Source organism: Phascolarctos cinereus, unplaced genomic scaffold, assembly GCF_003287225.1.
Source record: "Phascolarctos cinereus isolate Bilbo 61053 unplaced genomic scaffold, phaCin_HiC Scaffold_2;HRSCAF=192, whole genome shotgun sequence".
In the NCBI taxonomy this organism is placed as follows: Eukaryota; Metazoa; Chordata; class Mammalia; order Diprotodontia; family Phascolarctidae; genus Phascolarctos; species Phascolarctos cinereus.
In genome coordinates, this window is record NW_027555625.1 from 231,940,922 (window position 1) to 231,960,578 (window position 19,657).

The following is a 19,657-nucleotide window of genomic DNA, read 5'->3' on the forward strand; positions in this document are numbered from 1 at the left end:
TTAACAACAGTGGAAGACATTTTATTTTTAAAATCATCTCTCATCACTTCACCTGTCTTAGTAGAAATCAAATGCAAAATATCTCCATTTAAAAGTCAGATATACTTTTACTGTCTCAATCACAGCAACCTGGTACAATAAGATACACAAACTGGTAGAGTACAAGGTCAGAATACTTGCAATTCAGTAGTTTTGAACAACAGTATTTCCATGACAATATGTACTATATACCAGACTTTATTAATGCAGTCATCCGGGCTAAAGTTCACCATCTAAGTCACGTGGCTTCACAGTTTGTTAGGAAATTTGCAGTAGGCAATCTGGACGTGGGATGAGAGAACTAAAGACCTCAGAAATAGGATAGGCATGATTGACTTTCTAGAATGAAGTAGCTAATCTCAGTAGTGAAATTCTTTAAAATTCAACTTTATATACAGTGTTATCTACACATCCTCTATCAGATATATGTGTATACGTATGTGTATATAGAGAGAGAAAGAGAGAAAGAGATGATTTTAAAAAGTCAGATTGGGAAAAAATCCATTCAGCTGAGCTTGGAGGTCAATTTAACAATGACCACCAACCACCACGTCCAGCCAAATTCAGATTTGTTCCCTCTCCCCCATTTTTTCTTTTTAAGCCAAACATCTCTATTTTTGCTTTGCTTAGAAATACATTTGGTAAGGTCCTGAAAGACTTGTACATTTGACAGACTTATGGCTAAAGTAATTTTGCATGTTCATAAATAAGCTATTTGGAATTTCTTTTCCCCCATTCCCTTCTCACCTCAAAGCAAAATTTAAAGGTAAGTTGGTTTGTCATTCATTGCATGAGTCAGGAGTGTCCTTCAGTTGGAGGGAGTTTTAGGACTGGCCAGGCATACATAAAAATGTCTAGTAAGCAATCAGTTTCTGGCCATTTTAAGTGAAAAGTTATCTCAAACTGTCTAACATTTTGAAAATTGAGAATAAAGATGTGGGGGGATGGGAGGCAGGGTGAGAGTGAATTTAAAGGAATGACTAAGTTACATTTCCTTTGGAAACAAGACCTAAACACTTAGGAGGGTCAGGTCCAACTTTTGTGCTAGAGACCAGAGGGGCATAGTGAAGTCCTGAGGAGAAGGCCGTTAGTGTGGCCTCTAAATTTATGAGGGTAGTACTACAGTCTACAGGGGCAAAGCCTCACTGCTAAGTCTGCACTAACCCCCAAGAAGTGCAAATGGGAGGTAGGTATCTATATGTACACAGTATATATATTTTTAAAAGGGAAGACAACAGCTCAGTTACCTCTACTGACAAAAAAGGAACCCATCTTCAATATTCCTTCCCACTACTAACAGCTTCATCCAGGGAACATTAGCAAGCTAAGAGCTAAATGCAAACCAAACCAACACAAGAGCCCCTATTTCCACCCCCCCCAAGATGAAAACAAACAAACAAAAAAAAGGGAGAAGTTATAAATAGTCAGAAAATGACTTTTACCACTTCTAAGCACACAACAAGGAATATATTTATTAAAAAATAAAACTTTTCAAGTCACCTATTTACAGTACAAAGAAGAGACTCAATACGTGTGCAACAGAAAGAAATTAAAATCAGGCCTCTTTTGGATGGCTGCAAAGCAAATGTCATGTCAACCAGTCCACTAATACTGTACAGTATGCTAGAGGAAGCTGTTGGCAGCACTACAAAAATCAAGCATGACTGTCTTCTGTTCAGACTTTGAAACCTAGAGAGCCAAATATGAGGGGGCACTGGAGAGCCCACTCAGGGATCTTGGTGATTATTTAAAACATCATCTTTGTGTGTGGGGGGAGTGGGGGGGAGGCTGTTAGATATTTCAGGAAGCACTTTTGAGATAAACCTCTGTGGGCAGCAGTAGAACTCCTAGGAGATGCTGCTGTGAAAGAATGCTCTGCTTTCAAAAACCTTTCACTAGTCCCTGCAATGGGAACCATGAATCTTTGTGACTGTCCCTCCCCAGCCCACTGCGGCTCATCAGTGGGGTAGCTGGGGAGTCATTTGAAAACCTCAGGTATCAGACTTCTTTAAAAAACAAAACTGGGAGGGAGTGGGGGTGGGGATGGAGTGCATCTAAGAGGAATAGCAAGCCCAAGTGCCGAACTGGAGAGGAAGCCTTGTTGGTCCTCTCCCCCTTATCAAATCCTAAAGCATCCACTGCTGGAAAGATGTGACAGCAGTGTGGATCCCGAGGTGTGTATGGCAAGGATGAGGACACAAAAACACCGACAACAGAGGGGTGAAACATCATTCCCCATAGGTCAGCACAGCTCCACTTCCGAGGTCAGCGTATGACTTCACCAAGGAAGTCACAAAGTATAGTTTTAGCCCTTTGTGCAGAATATAAGAGTCTGAGTCTATCTATACACAAGATGGGAGAACTGCGTTGACTTATAGTTGAGCTGACTGTTAGGCATGAATTTGTGTTGCTCACTTTTTTTGCAGCATGGATCGTAGTGGTAAGCAGTGAGGCAGGTATCGCATGAGACTTTTGAACAGATTGCACATGTGTTAGAGGCCCCTGCCCGGTTGCAGAAGCCACAACGAGATGCAGCTGTAGCCTTGGATTTTGAGTGGATGTGAGATGCCCTTTCGGGGCCCTGAGTCTGTGCCGTGTACAAAGACTTCTCCCGCAGAGTAGCCCCATGGGATAAACCTTCATGGGGTCCTGATTTTATGGGGAAGTTGTTCTGTTTGGTGACAGGATAGTCCTGCCGACATGTGAGTACAGTTTCACACCGATGGCAGAGTGAGGAGCCACATGTGAGGCCACAGCTTTGGCACTTGGAAGAGGTGGTCTCTTTGGCGGGATGTGTACGCTTATGATAAAGGGGATTGGAGTCATTTCGGAGTACCCACACGTCTGACTTGAGAGAATCTGGTCTCCTATACGTACCCCTGGAATCTGAATCTGTGTAAAGGTCCAGGTCGTCTTGAGGGGAAAAATACGTGTTATAAGGAGGGATGGTTCGTAACATGCCATTGGGATTTGAAGACAGGGGCACAAATTCATCAGAACAGCCACGTGGGGAGCTGGACATGGTAAGGAGAGAGGGAGACGGTCGAATAATTTCATCTTTGATGTCATCTTCCACATCTACCACTGCAGGCTCCTTCCTGAGGCTGAGTGAAGTCATCAACGGTGGCTTCTTACTCTCCCAGTAACTGTCGTAAGTGTCCATGGACTTGGAAGGCTTATTCACTTTGGGCTTGAAGTAATCTTTTGCTGCCCTCTCACTGGCTGATTTCTGAAGGGCCATCCGTGCCATAGAAGCAGTGAGATTCTCCTTACACTCCACCCGCCTCTTCATGGCATCTGAGCAGCCCCTCACATCTTCACTGCTGTGTTTACGCTCATTCACCACATCCAGCTCTGAGTAACCCTTGTCCTTCACCTGGGAGTGTATCTCAAGCAATTGCTCACATTCTACTTTGGCCAAAAAAAGCTCAAAAGAGACCATTTTCACCTGCAAAGTTTCTACCAGTTCTTTGAGCCTGTATGCACTTCCAAGATCCTGAACGTAGCCCATATAATTCAGGATGACTCTGATGTCTTCTTCTAGTAATGTTGATTTCACATAATAAACAAAAGGTCCTGTGTAGGTCTAGAAGAGAGGGGAAAAAATCCAGTATTTTCCCTTTAGTATACACAAAATGTAAAAGAATTCCCATTTAACTACAATATAGATCATGTGGGGAAAAGTAAGGGAAGTGAATTACTTCATTAGACTCATGCTCTAGGAGACTGAAATTAATGTTTACTAATATTCAAGACACTAGTATGAGGGAAATTCCACATCCACTCTCTTTCTGAAAATTCAGGAGGAGAACTGATGATTTTGTGGGGTTGGGGCTTTCTATCAACAGAGAAAACAGTGGTGAAGAACAAAGAAGAGTAGATTCAGAGGAGAAAATCCAATGACAAATAATTCTTTCTTGGTTTCCATTAATATGAAACAATACAATTGACCCATTTCACCTGGTAAATTATTCAAATTGAGTCCGAATTACCATCTAATTCAGTGCTATGTTTCAGAAAGATTTCTGAAGAACCAATCTGGGGTCTATCTGTAATACAGAAATCTGGTTCAAACCACAATAAATAGAATATTGGATCAGAAATAAAATGATTCAGTTCCTAATTCTGGCTGTATTTACTGTGTAAGCATAGGTAAGCCATTTGACCTCTTTGGAGGTTGTTACTTCCTCTGTAAAAAGAAAGAGGGTAGGGACCAGAGTACCAAACTTTATTGTACTACAAGTCTTTTAGGTAACATAAATGAATGAACTGGGAAATTTGGAATTACCCTCATCCACCTCCAAAAAAGTCCCATCCCATTTTCCCCTTCAAAAGCCTATTAGCACACACTCAACCATAGAAGCACTGGCACAAACTTTTGCGGACAAGCCAGTTATATTTTGCTAAACCAGTTAAATTCTCCTGCCAGAATCCCAACCATCTGGTAGAGTACACCATGAAAGATGATAATGTAGTGAAAAGGAAGATTTTATCTGAAGTAAAGAGGTCTGAGTTCAAAAGTCATTTCACTCCTATAAGCCTCACTTTCCTCATCTATAAAATGAGGATAAGAGTATTTGCACCATCATTTGCCTCACAGGGTTGTTATAATCCTTAAAATACTATAGCAATGCCAGTTACTCATATCATCCATTCAAAAGTTTTAGTTTAAGGGCACAAAAGTTCTGAGGCACCAAGTATATAGGTGGTACCAGTCAGTGGATGCCATGATTGCTGGTTCTACATCTTTCTCAGGCATTAAGGCCAGTGGAAGATAGAACACTTGACAGTCATTTATTCTTTGTAGTCTATGTTCATTAGAGCTTGGGGAGGGGGGGAGAAGAGGGGCTGGCTGGCAACTAGTTCAAATCCCTCACTGAAAAACTGAAGGAAAACTAAGCCCTAGAGAGGGCTTGCCTAAAGTCAAACAGATAATAATTAACAGAGTTGAGATTCAAACTCAGTTCCCTTGATTCCAAACCCAGGGTTCCATTCACTACACCACTGGGCCCAAGGAGAAAAAAAAGAAACCCTCAAGCAATTTGCTCTTTGCTTAATGGTAAAAACATAGATCATTACAGCTAGAAAGAGATTATCTGTTCCAATACCTTACTTTACGATAAGTAAGGCCCAGAAAAAGGAAGTAACCTAAGAGGTCACTATGCTAGTTATGGCAGGTATAGGACTCAAACATAGGTCTTCTGATTCCTAGTCTAAGCCTTATTCCACTATACTGGGCCTCCATAACTTCAGGGAAACAATAATGGAGATGGATGTAGTCCCACAGAAGAATCTTCCCTACAACCTACTTTATTTAAACTACAAAAAAGCACTTCTATGTATGTCTTACTTTAATACTTTTGAATTCCTTCTTCCAAGGGTAAAGGAAGAGGTTGATTCCCACTGTCTCCAGCATGTTGAATGCGCTGTGGAGAGTCCGCAAGTTAGAGGACCTCAGTGAGCGAAGGGAGCTCTCAACCACCTCATAAAATTTGATCAACCGGAATCTATAAAAGGGCTCGATCTTATGCAGACTGAGTACAGCCGAGGCCGCCACCCGGAGGTACTCATCATTGACAGGTCGCTGCTTAGCGCTGGAGGCATCCACTTTGGCCTCATGAAACTGCACGTACTTCCTGAATAAGTCGTCTTTATATTTTGTATCCATTGAAATCAGCTTTCCTAGAACATTCCCAGGTAGCAGCTACCTCATCTCTTCCATGGCTTCTCTCCAGGCGGCATGGCAATCTTAAAGGGCACTGGCATGTTACCTGTCTTGGACAATTGTGGTTTCTGGAAGAAGAGAAACAAAAAAAATATATTAGTAGTGTTTCCACATGATCATTCATAAACCAAATTTCTGAGAAATAAGTCTTCCCTCACCCTGTTCCATCATCAGCTATTGTTATTACTGCTAATAAGAACACTCATTTAAACATTTATAAGCACCTTCTTCTTCTAGGAGATGCGCAAAGTTCAGATTGGACAGTTACTGCTACCTCATGTAAAACTTACAATTTAGTCATTTGGAAACAATTTTGAAAATTATATGCCAAGCAATAAATATCTGAAATAATCTCAGTTAAAATTTTTTTTTCAGTTAAACTTTAAAACTATAGCATTTGATCCAAATAATGGAAATTCTTTTTTCTTCCTGTAAGTGGTTTGTTAACCATAAAATAATATATAAATATACCATTTCAATAACCTTTCATTACATCTTGTGGTAAAAGCAGCATTATCTCCATTTTGCAGATAAGAAACCTAAAGCTCAAAAGGATAAATGACTCGTCCAAAGTCATGCAGCTAAGTAAATGGTGGGACTCATACCCAGGCCTGATTCCAAATCCAATGCTTTCTTGCCCTGATGTGGACTACAAATGCTTTAATAATTATATTGGATTTAATGTGTATGTTGGAGAGTCTTAGGGTCCTGACGATAGATAGAAGAACCAAATCTATTTTCCTGTAGAACCCAACCAAATTGATCTTATCTTCTGAATTTTGAATGCAATGCCAGTTTTCTTAAATATTCTTCAAAGCAAGAAAAATTAGATGCTAATATCAACATCACCTGAAAAAGCTTATACTTACTTATTTATCTTTAATCTATCTAACACTTCATTTAATTCTACTCTAACACCTCATTGTGGAATAAAAAATGTTTCTAGGTTCTCAAAGGCTTTATCAGAGAGTACAGGTTCTGGCAGGTTCCACCATGCTAGAAAGGCTTCAGATATGGTTCAAGCCACAAACTACCTGATGTTCAGTCTGGACAAGTATGAAGAAGCTCACTGGCAGGATACTGGCCACTCAATAATGAATTTTTTGGCCATGGCAACCCATGAAACAAACAAACAAATACAAAATGGGACTCAGATCCTCTCCTCCCACCCTGTAAAAAGATAAAGTGTCACTGACAGAAAATGGAACAGAGGATTCTGAGAATAATGTAATTCTTAGACATATATAACCATTAGCTTAGCTGCTGGTACTACAAAATAGGAAACTCTCATCCAGTAATCAATAAGTGGACTTATTATTGGAGAACTGAATTATATCAATTATGGCATTCTCACTACAAGGAAGTTATAGCTAAAGAGAAAGCTGGCAAATAAAAGAGTTAGTAAAGTTGGTTTTAGACTAGTTAGTGAAAGCTGGTTTTACCCCATATCCAAAATCAATAAGAAAACATCATGGGATGTCTGGTCATGATCTGCTACAATGCTTGTACTAGATATTTGTGAAAAAAGACCCTCATGAAAATAACCACATCTCACATGCCAATATCTTTTGCTGAAGATGAAGACAAAAAAAATTCTACAAAGAACTTAGTAAGACCTTCTAAATTAAAATTAGCATACTTTGATACCTGGTGTCTAATGCAAAAGTGGCCACTAAAAAGACAGGCAACATAAGTGGTTTGGGAGTAAATTAGGTTAGCAAGAAATGAGAGGCAATAGAAGCCTCACAAGTATTTTATTCAAGAAAAGTATAAGGAGGTATTGAACATGGCAAGCACCAAGTAAACATCAAAAAGCAAAAAACAATTAAAACAATTCCAATTTAACTACTGAAATAAGCTGCTGATGTGGTGTGGAAATGTAGGACTTGAATGAAGGAATGGCCATTGACACAAATTATAAACATTTTGTAAAGAATTCTAACAATTAAATCATCATAATAAGGGGAAAAAAAACCCACCTCAGCCCATATGTCTGATTTCCTTGTTAGGTGGAGAGAGGTTTAAAATATAAATTCTTTTGTAAAATCTTATGGAGGAGGATGATGTGTACTATCACCTCATAAAACATAAAATAGCAGTGGAAGGAAAAAAATAAAATTTAAAGAGAGAGAAAGAGAGACAACTATGCAAAGCCATCCCAAGAGTAAGTAAGCATGAAATGGGGTAAGACAGAAAAACAGATGAAAAATAGAAAAGAGCTGGGAGAACTTTTATAATAAACTCTGTTCACTGTCATGGATTGTGGAGCTACAACATTTGAACTCTGACATCAAGAGTCCTGGATGTGCTCGAGAAAAAAGTGGAAACTGCACTAAGGAAAACAAAGATGGAAAAAGCTGCTAGAAAAGAATATAGGCATCCACACTAGTGCGAAGGTGTTAAGAGATCAGTTATGATCTGAAAGATATCAAAAGTATGAGGGGGATTAGATTTCAATTACCCCCCCCAAAAAGGAAAGATTATCAATAACTAACAATCCAAATACCTCCTTTCCCCCATCTATACAAAATTTTGTGAGAACAGACATTCATCAAGCACATCCTGGATGAAAATATAAGAAAAGAACAGACAGGTTTTGACAGTATTCTAAAACAAGCAATTTATAGTCACACAATTGACTGAAAAGTGTAGAGAATACAAAATTCCACCATGCTTACTGTTTACAGACTATAAAAAAGCCTCAAATTTGATAGAGTAAAACACTACCGTACAGGCTTCCTTCCAACAAAGTATCTTCTATCAATGTCAAAGTACTAGAATATTACTTGCAAAATATAACAGATAAAACTTTGTTCAGCAAACCTGTTATTGTTAATTTCAAGGAAGACATAAAACAGGGAGATTTATATTCTCCAAAGGTATTCATCACTGTCCTGGAGTTTGGCACAAAGTACAAGTCAAAGAGGGGCTCTGGAAGGTGAGGACCTTCAAATGCTCCTGTCTGCCAGTCCCCTTCATTGGCTCATAATGAATTAATTTCCTACCCTTTAACCATGGGGCTCTATGCTGGACCCTCTTATTTCCTCTTTATATAAGTTCTCTCAGTGATCTCATCACCTTCCACTGGTTCACTTATCACCTCTCAGATCTATATATGTCCATTTCTAATCTCTCCTTGAGTTTCTGTCCTATTTTTATCACCAAGGATCCTTTAAACATCTCCAACTCGTTCTGTAAGTACCTCAAGCAACATGTACAAAAATGAAACTGATTGTTACTCATTCCTATACCTGACTTTCCTCCAAAGTTACCCATTTTGGTAAAAGGATACCACTATCCTCCTAGTCACCCAGGTTTTCAACTTTGGAGGCACTGAGATTCTTCATTCCCCACCCCACTAAATACAATCAGTTGCCAAGTCTTAATCAGTTTTACATCTACATCACAGACCTAGAGCTAGAAGGGATCTTGGAGCTAGTATCTAGCCCAACCCCCTCATTCTAAAGCTTGGAAACAGGGCAAGGTGAGTAAATGACTTGCCCAAGTTTACAATGGTGATAAGGAGCAGAGTGAGGATTTAAACTCAGGTCCTTTGGTTCCAGAGCTCTCTTTGGTTGACTGAGCTGACTCTGTCAGCTGAAAACCTTACTCTTTCTATTTCACGGAAAAAACTGAGGTCGTGGATGGGAGCTACCTCCATTCTTATTCCTTATCCCACATCATTCAGATGCCCTCTGCCACTATTTCCTCCTTCACCTGTTTCACAGGAAAAAGTGGCCTTTCTCCTTGCCAAGGCAAACCTCTACATTCACAAGTGATTCTATCCCATCCTATCTTCCCTAGTAAATTGCCCCTTCTATCATCTGCACACTCTCACCTATTTCTAATCTTTCTCTGTCTAATGACTGTCCCATATCTCCCCCATTCTAAAAAAAAGTCCTCCCTTGATCTGTCCATCCCCCACTAGCTATCATCCTATAGATCTCTCCTCCCTTTTGTAATCAAACTTGAGAAGGCCTTCTACAATTAGTTTCCTTACTTCCTTTCCTCTCACTCTCTTAACTCCTTACAGTTTGGCTTCCAAACTCATCATTTAACTTAAACTGCTCCTTACAAAGTTATGATCTTTTCACTGCCAAATCTAATGGCCTTTTCTCAATCCTCAACCCTGACCTCTCTGCAGCCTCTGACTCTGTTGATCACTCTCTTCTTCATACCCTCTTCTCTTAGTTTTCAGGACACTGCTCTCTCCTGTTTTCTCCTCTGTCTTCTTTGCTGGATCTAGCATCCATGTCATGCTTGCTAATGGGGGTGGAGGTCCCTCAAGGCTCTGTGCTGGGTTCTCTTCTCATCTCTATATTATTTCAACTGGTAATCTCATCAGCTACCAAGATTCAGTTAACATCTCTATGCAATGATTCTCAGATCTATTTGTCCAGCCCTAACTTCTCTCCAGACTTCCATCACATCTCCAACTTCCTACTGGAAATCCTGAGTTGGATGTTCTATAGATATCAAAAATTCAACATATCTAAAACTGAACTTACCTCCCTTACACTTCCCCAATCCTAACTTCCCTCTTACTGACAAGGGTATTACCATCCTCCCAAGTCACTTTGGTGTTATCCATAAGTCTTCTTTCTCATCTCCTATATCCAATTAGTGGTCAAGTCCTGTCGATTCTACCTTTGTAACATCTCTTCTGTACACCCCCTTATCTATTCTGACACTTCAGACCCTCATCTCCTCACGCTTGTACTACCTGCAGTAGTCTGCTGCTTGGTCTTCCTGCATTGTCCCGTCCCCCCCCCCCCAACTCTAATCCACCCTCCACTTAGCTGTCTAGCTGATCTTTTTAAAACGCAGGTCTTATCAAAACATTCCCCTGTTCGATAAACTCCAGTGGCTCACTCCAGGATGACAACTATAAGATCGTTTGTTTAGCTTTTAAGGCCATTTGTAACCTATTTCCTTCTTACCTTTCTGGTCTTCTTGTACTTAGAGTACTCCCCTCCACATTCTCTACAATCCAGTGATACTAGTCTCCTTGTGGTTCCTCAAACACTCCATCTTGAGCATTTTGACTGGCTGTCTCCCATCCCTGAAACTCTCCCTCCTCAATTCCATGGCTTCCTTCATATCTCAACTAAAGGCCAACCTTCTGCAACTTGCTCTTCTCAGTCCTCTTTAATCTCTGTGCTTTCCCTCTGAAATTATCCCCAATTTATCCTATGTATACCTTGTATTTATGTGGTTGTTTGCATGTTGTCTCCCTGATTAAACTGTAAAATCCTTGAGGGCAGCAACTGTTTTTTGCCTTTCTTTGTATCCCCAGTGCTTAGCATACAACCTGGCACACAGTAGGTGCTTAACAAATGATAGTTGATGGACTGACACTGTGCTGATTGCAGCAAAATTTATCTAGAAGAATGCAGAATCTCCTAAATTAAGACTGAAAATACTCAACAAGACTAACCATCCACATAGGAAAAACCAACTACATGAAGAATGTCTATTGTTCAGACTATATACTAAGCAGCTGGATGGGCCATTTATACAGCTTGTCCATCTGTATTTATCTCTTGGACAGACAAAGCAAATGGACAATGACCTGAGTTCAGAAACGAATAGAAAGAACAATTTAGTTTCCCAAAGGCAACCTGCATGTTCCTTTTAATGAACCCCAAGCATCTTCCTAAAACAGTCCATCTTTTTAATACTAGATAGCTGAGTCACAGAATATTGCAATTTCTGATGAACTAGAAGAAGGATCACCCCAAAGGGCAATGGAGGTTACCCAAACATATATGATGGGCATGAGTGTAGTGACACCACAATTCAACAAATATTAAGCCTTACTATGTTATAGACACTGTGATAACTGCTGAATATCCACAGTAAAGGGGTAGGACATGGATGATGCAACAAAGGATGCTGAAATGGAATAGCTGAACAGAATAAGAGGAGAATGGTGGCACTGAAGACAACAGAAGACAAAATGCCCAAAAGGAGATTGTAGACAATATAAGAAAACTACACAAGTGAAAATAAAACAGAGAACGAGGACAGCAAGGACAGAGAAAAAGACATTAGATTGAAGAGTTAAGAGATCACTGGTAACCTTGGATAAAGAGGCTTCAGTTGAGTAGTGAGGTCAGAAGCCAGACTGCAATGGACAGAAGAAAAGGAGGAATTCTTCAGGAGAAGTGACATAAAATGATGTCATAAGAGAAATGAATGACCAAAAGGGGGGAGGGAAGATGGGCTGGTCACACAGCCATAGGAAAAGATAACTGACAATTCATTCTATCAAGAGAACAAGAAAAAACTCACTGGGAGGCCCTCTGGGATGAACTTACCAAAGGACATAAACATAAATTGCATTAATTAAACTATCCAAGTATTTACTTATATAATTTATCTAAAAGAAACTGTCATAAGCTGCCTAGATCCAACAGACAACTTTTTCTGAAGGACTGAAAACCTAATAATCACTTAAGCTTCTTCTTAGAGCTCATATCTGCTCTGAACCAAGTAGCTTAAAAAACAAAAGCTAAAACCCAGACTCCTTCAAACAGAGCTTGTGTTTTCTACATAGGCTAATTGTTTTTAGCTACAGAACAGTCCACATTTGTAGATAATACATATCAACATTAATAAGTAATGAAAAAAGGCATTTGGCATATAAAACAATCTTTGGCTATCATTCTTAATCATACAATTCACAATACACAAGTAGTAGAAGAAGAGCTGGACTGGGAGGCAGGGTTCCAGTACAATTTCTGCTATTAATTAGCTGTGTGATTTTAAGCAACCCTTCTAGCAACATTTCCTCTGCTATAAAATGAGAAAGTTGGACTAGACAATCAAAGGGCTCCTACAGCTCTAACATTTAGGAGTGAATTCATTTTAAATTAGGGGCCAAAGGAATAAACTGGCAGCTTGTGGTACAAATGGATACAATGCTGGGCCTGGAGTGACCCAAGTTCAAATCTGGCCTCAGACACTTAGCTGTGTGACCCTGGGCAAATCACCTAGGACCTCTGTATACCTCAGTTTCCCCAACTGTAAACTGGGGATAATAATTGTATCCACCTTTGAAGTGTTGTTGTGAAGATTAAATAAGATAATATTTATAAAAAGCCCTTAATACAGTGCCTGGCATATAGCAGGTACGCGCTCGCTCACGCTCTCGCTGTCTCTCTCTCTCTCTCTCTCTCTCTCTCTCTCTCTCTCTCTCTCTCTCTCTTTCTCCCCACACTTATACTCTTCCCCTCCCCTAAGCTGGCTAGATCATCCCTCAGCCTTTTTCCTCTTTTACAAAATGAGAGAAGTAGGAAGATGAACTTTAAAGTCCCTGTCTGGCTCCAAATCTGTAATTCTGTGGCTCCTAATTTTGTTTAAATCTGGTTACAAAGTTTTAGTTGCCTTTAAAATTGATAAATTAAGCAAGCTTAACTTAGAAAGGGCTATTATGTTGGAAAAGTCCACACAGGTATAATCAAACTCCAAAAATAAAATTCTACTGAAAGTATTTCTACCTCCTGGCACAGTGCAAGAATAGAACAAACTCTTCCCTTCTTTCATTCCTTTAGTACCACCTCTTCTCCTCAATGAGAAAAGGTAAACCCTTTTTTATGGGGGGAGGGGCCAAAGACCAAGACTAATTAGCTTTAGTACACTGGCCGCTAGCTCCTCCATGCCATTTTTTAAAGGGAATAAAGACTGCATCGTCCCTGGTCACAGCAAAAGCTTTTTCTGGGCATAATGTTTGCATTTTATTCATTTCCAGCCAGTATTCCCAGCACTTTGAGAACTGAACAAAATTATACTCTATGCAAAGCAGCACAGTTATAGAAGACTAAAGCAGCCCAGCTGCAATAGCAGTTAATTTATCAAAGCAATTTGAGGATCAGGATGCAAACACTTGTCACTCTCCCAAAAGCCTCAACTGTAAATATCCCTAAAGCAGTCTGACAGCTGCAAGAAGGTAAGGTGCCCAGTCAGCATAAACAATGCTTCAAAATAAAGTCCCCTTTTGAAAAAGCAAAAAGCCAATTAGAGATTCTGCAGCTCTACCAGGATTTTTTAATCACCTCAATGGAAAGGTATGCTGGTTGAAAGCCAAAATCAGCCCAAGTAATTAAGGTGGCCAAATAAGTATTAGCTCACCTTCAGCTCAGTGAGCCCATTCAAGCACAAACATTTTCAGAAGCAGCATGGTGAAAGCACACCATTAACCACACAGAAAAGAGAACAGTTGTTTCTATCACATTTCTCCCTAAAACCACAGGATAGAGCAACCTCATGCCGGCATAATTTCATAGGAATTTCTTCAGTACAGATGCAATGGAAGAGTGACCAGTTCTTATATTCTTCTGATGGGATTCCCAAAAGGAAACTTGTACAACTGAAGCAAATCCACAGGGCCTCTTCCACTGACAGCGAACATTCAAAGACTTGCTTGGATTCAACCTAACCCATCCGTTCTTCTTCCTTTCAAAATGAATCCAAAGTACCAGTAAGTACCCAGATTTCTGAACCTCAGAGTGAGATCTGCATTGCTAAAAGTTGGCCTTTACCTGTTTAATAGCAGCTAGCTCCTTGTGCGACCAGGAAGGAGGCACCCCCCTTGAATGGAAAAGGACTGGAAGAATTGCCTAAGGAATCTTTTTTTGTCTCCAAACTTCTGGGTCTCCATGGGTCTTAAACAACAGCCTTGACAACTTATGCAAAGGTATCCTCACCGGTCTCAGAACCTGGAGACCAATCTCTGACTATCCTGCTACCTTGTAAGTAAGCTACCTTGCTGTTTACAATACTGATATGCCCTACAAACTATGGGATCAAAAAGATTCCTCACCTACTTCTCAGTGAGTAGGATTTATCTTGATGCCTGGAGCTACCTTTTCACCCAAAGCCAAACTCCCCTGGTTTTATTTCTAAGCTGTTTTTCTCCCTCCCTGCCTCCCTTATCTCCTCCTCCAGAAGACACTAACTACCCGGGCTTCTGGAAAAACTACACTTAGACAAAGCCACAAAAATGAGATGGTGACCACCTCTTCCAGGGCCAACTGAGTACTACATAAAAAGATCTTAAGAACTGAGGTGGCAGTTACATATAAACGAATATATATGTATGTATACACACACCCTAATTTTCATAGATAACCTAGAGATTTACAAAATCAAGTCCCGTTATGTTCTCGCATCCCCACAATCTATCTTCCTCCAAAAAAAACCCCTCTCTTTTCCCCGCCCCCCTCTCCCATTTGCAGCAATCCCAGCTCCAGCCTTTCTCAGGGATTAGATTTCAGTTCACTCCCATCTGTCCTTCCTCTTAGGGTCCAAATCCAGCATCACCAAGCTAGACCTCTCCTCCTCTCAGCTCCCCCTAGGAGACACTCTACGTCAAGCTGCTCCCTTCTCGGTCCGTCTCCCCTCACTACAACCTCGGGTCCTGGCTCCCGCCCCTCCTCCCCAAGCCGCCCTCCGGGGTCGCCACTCTCGCTCCTCCCCAGGAGTCCCACAGCAGTCCTCCCCTCTGGATCACCCTAGGACCTCCTTAACTCTGAAAGAAACCTTAGAGGTCGTCGAGTCCGATTCTCCTCCCACGTTCCGATCTCCGCTCACGGCCGCCCCTCCCTCAGATCGCCCGGGCCCGGCCTCTCCCCAGGGCCCGGTCTGATTGAAGCCCTGAGCCCGGGGAAGCCCCGCTTGCAGAGGGGGGAATTTCCGCCTGCGGCCGCCCCACGCTAATGGATCACACTTACTGAGGAGGCCGCTGCCGCCCCGGGCCGTGGCAGGGAGAGTGCAGGAGGTGGAGGAGCTGGAGCCGTGCCAGGGGCGTTCGCTGCTCCGGCCACCCGAGGGGCTAGCGAGACCCGTACCCTGAGGGACAGAGGCGACCCGGAAATGCACAGACCGGAAGTGATAAAGATGGGCTGCGGCTGCGCGCGTAGGAAAAAGGGGGAAGGCCAGAGCCCCGCCCGACGTGAGGCGAACACCCTCCTGGGAAGCGAGAGATGAGGCGGCGGCGGCGGCGTCTCTCCAAGCAGGTCCGAAGAGGGAAAACGGTAGGGAGCCTGCCTGGGCGACGACCCGGATGTCAATGAAAAGGAAGTGACGTTTCTGAGCGACGACCTAAGGTTGTGGCGGTCTGAGTTGCCTTGGAAACCGGCCGGGTGGGGCGGGGGCGAAGGTCTGGTGCCCCATAGAGGGGAGCTCCGAGGCCTGTGTTGTTTCTTTTACCATGCCACCCCATTGTACACGCGCGGCTTTTCCCATTCACGCCTTGCGGCAAATAACTTCAGAATTTGCAGATGTCTTGACAGAAATATTTATGTCCGTTTGTCTTCGACAGGAAGGAAATCGGGCGCTTTGGGAGTCCCCAGATAGCAGGCCTACGGTCACTAAGAAGTGATGCCCTCCCTGAATATCCTGGTTCCATTTCACAGGACGGACCCATGGGGACCATGACTGTTCACCTCTGTATCACTTAGCCAGGGCTCTCAGTGTTGAATTAATTTCATATAAGAGCTGGACAACACCTTAGAGATCAAAAATCTCTCCGTGCCTCAGTTTCCTCATCTGTAAAATGAGAGGATTGGACTTGATGGCCTATAAAGGTCCCTTCCTGCTTTAAATCTATGTTCCTGTGATGAACACCAATTAAGGTCCTCCAGAGCAGGGATTCTGTGTCACTTTTTATATTTATGCCCTCAGCACTTAACAACTTAACCTGGAATTTAGGTGCCAGAGGGATAGGGACTGGACCTGTGATTTCATTGAAATATCAAATTGGTATATCCTTCCAGAGGAGGGAATTCCATCTGCAAATGCAAGTTGACACCTTCTCTGCAACTTAAGGTTTTAGAGTTGCCTAGAGCACTGGAGAGGTTGAGTGACTTGTGTTCAGGGTCAAATCACCAGTAAGTGTCAAGGCTGGGACTTGAAGCCAAGTCTTTTTGGCTCAGAGGCTCACTCTGTTCACTCTTTGCCCCGAACAAAAATGCTTATTAACATTTAATAATGGGCGCTTCCTCATGGGCCTTTTGGGCCTTAATTGCCACCTCCATAAAATGAAGAGTTTAGAATAATTGAACTAGATGGTTTCTAAAGTTCCCTAGCAGCTCTGACATTTTTGGTTATATTTCCTAAGATGCCTTCTTTCTCTGACAGCCTGTGACTTGAAGCACAATTTTACTACTTTACATGCTAATTAAGGGTTAAACTTTTTTGTATCCTTGATTTTACATTGCATTATTGTTGATTGTATTTGGTTTTATTTTAGTGTCTTCCAATCTATGGGCCTTGGGTCCCAGGTTAGGGCGTGGGAGTCATGGAGTTATTGCAAGAGGTTCACTTTATTGCTTAAATAAGAAAATGGAAAATTAATAAATAACAAGCAATCTGTTTCATACATATTTCAAATGTATGTATGTGGTGTTCATTTAAAAGTATTACTGAATCCATAATTGTTTTTTGTTACTGTGTTCTAAATCAACAAATACTAAGTTGAAAGGGGGTCCTCATACTATAAAAGGTTAGAACCTACTGTTTTATTTGATACTGAGGCCTTGGGTAGGAACACAACTCCCAGTCAAAAGAGTTCCTGTGGGAAAATGTCTGCATTCTTTGATGGATGGTTTCTGGGAACACTGGTGAAAAACTGGAACCACCCAAAGAATTGGAAATTGAGAGGATGCCCATCAGTTGGGGAATGGCTGAGCAAGTTGTGGTATATGAATGTAATGGAATACTATTGTTCTATAAGAAATGATGAACAGGCTGACTTCAGAAAAACCTGGGAAGACTTATATGGTCTGATGCTGAGTGAAGTGAGCAGAACCCAGAGGACTTTGTATACAATAGCAGCCACGTTATGCAATGACTAAGAATGTTAAACTGAACCCTTCTCAGCATTACGAGGATCTAAGACATCTCCAGAGGCCTCGGGATGGAAAATGCTGTCCGCATCCAAAGAAAGAACTATGGAAGTCGAATCGCTCTCGCTTATTTTTACCTTAAGTTGAATTTTGTTTCATCTTTCTGATGGTTCCTCCTATTGGTTTTAATTTTTACTTACAACTTCACTAATGTGAAAATATGTTTAATGGGTATGTAAATGTAAAGCCTATGTCAGATTGTGCACCGTCTTGGGGGGGGAGAAAAAGGGAAAAAAATTTTCAACTCAAAAGCATATGGAAAAAAAATTTTTTTTAAAATTAAATTAAATTTAATTTAAAAAAAAACTGGAACCACCTGTAGTTTTCTGACACATGCTAGGTATCAAAATGGTTTTCTTGTGTGGCATCCTCACCTGAATGGTGTAAGGCGGTGGTGTCAAACTCAAATAGAAATGGGGACCACTAAATCATTCATGATGATCTCTGTGGGTGGCAGACCAACTTAGAAAATAAAATATTAATGTTTTATTTTTATTTTTTTGTTAAATATTTCCCAATTACATTTTAATATAGTTCAGGAGCACTTGGGAGTGTTGTGGGTCACATGCTTCCATATCTGACATCTCTGGTGTCATGTAAGGATCATAGATTTAGAGCCGCAAAAGATTTTTGACATCATCTAGTATTATGGGAGTATGTAACTCTTTCTGTGTCATGGACCCTTTGGGCAGTCTGGAGAAGCCTCTGTACCTCTTCTCAGAGTAATGTATTTAAATATATAAAAGAAAATAAGTAAGATTACAAAGGAAATCAATTATATTGAAAGACAGTTGCCAAAAAAATTTTTTTTTAAAAATAAGTTCATAGACCCCAGGTTAAGAACCCTTGGTCTAATCAACGTCCTACAATTTATAGACTCGATAAGTGGCATTCAGATTTCAAATCCAGCCCAACTCCAAAGCCAGTTTTTATTCCACTATACCATGCTGCTTCTCTATTCATAAAGTTCAGAACAGGTGATGCTTCTCTAGCAAGCTATGAAACCAAACCTTCCCTTATTTCTGTGCTGTTGGCTCAAGTAGAGCTTGATTTAAGCTCTTGTACACATGATTTCCTATACCACTGATGCTCAAAGAAATTCCAGATAGGACAAAAATTTTCCCTCAAGCAAAGTTTATCCATTTCAATAAATTGTTGAAGTCATTTTCCTTTTCTTGGTCTCCGTTTCCTACCCCATAAAGGGAAGGGACTGAAAACTAGATAAACTCCAAGCTTCCTTCTACCTCTGAAATTCAGATTCTACAGCATTTCATTCTTGGTATTTGCCATACAGAAACCTTCCTATGAGTAACTGTGTAGCAGCATTTCCATCCTGGACTGCCAAAACAAAGGGAAGGGATTATTGCCATTTCGCTTATATATATATAGCTTTCCGGTTTACAAAGTGCTTTCCTCACAACATCCCTATGAGGTAAACAGTGAACCTATTATGTCCTCATTTTAGAGTTTGAGGAAACTGAGGTAAAGTGAGAGTGGGAGGGCCCAAGGATGCAATAGTTGATAAGTGAAGAAATTAGGATTTAAATCCATATCATGATACCTCTAATGATAAGAATTTACCAACCACATGATTTTGGGCATCTGCTAAAGAGCTCTTCTGAGGCTCTATTGTGGAGTAGCCATAGATTTCTGAAGGCTGTGCCAATGGAGCACAATATGGTCAGAGCCAAGTATGGATTCAATGACAAATGTGTATGTCTGTCACCTGAGGACCAACCTAACATTAGAGATGCTCGCCACCAGAAGGTGGCCTGTCAGGTAATAAATATTTAGGACACAAGAAAGACTATATTATATACTAAGGTATATAGGTGTGATCTTTTTGGGGGGGCAGAACACTCATACCCACAAAATCACAAACCTTTTAAATTGTTAAAGTAGCTTTAAATGTGTAACTTCACTTCTCTGCAAAAATTTCTGACATCTATTTCACATAGTTGTAAGAATCAGTTACAATAATAGA

The 19,657-nt window shown here is 40.9% G+C and overlaps 1 protein-coding gene and 1 long non-coding RNA gene across 3 annotated transcripts; one reads left to right on the forward strand and one right to left on the reverse strand.

The window, feature by feature from the left end:
• Positions 1–5: 5 nt before the first annotated feature.
• On the reverse strand, positions 6–15,588 carry SPATA2 (spermatogenesis associated 2). Of its 2 annotated transcripts, none has more exons than XM_020984192.2 (3): positions 15,499–15,588; positions 5,390–5,832; positions 6–3,625 (listed from the first exon to the last, which is right to left on the reverse strand). In XM_020984192.2, the coding sequence occupies exons 2-3, from the start codon at positions 5,705–5,707 to the stop codon at positions 2,378–2,380; spliced, it is 1,566 nt and encodes a 521-aa protein (XP_020839851.1). In that variant the 5' UTR covers positions 5,708–5,832; positions 15,499–15,588; the 3' UTR covers positions 6–2,377. The 2 variants fall into 2 exon arrangements, with proteins under 2 accessions (XP_020839851.1, XP_020839852.1); XM_020984193.2 differs by lacking the exon at positions 15,499–15,588 and adding an exon at positions 15,308–15,403.
• A 195-nt stretch (positions 15,589–15,783) lies between these two features.
• Positions 15,784–17,149, forward strand: LOC110206646 (uncharacterized). Its single transcript, XR_002323988.2, has 2 exons — positions 15,784–15,873; positions 16,089–17,149. It is a non-coding gene; the product is annotated as an uncharacterized LOC110206646 (long non-coding RNA).
• Positions 17,150–19,657: the final 2,508 nt, after the last annotated feature.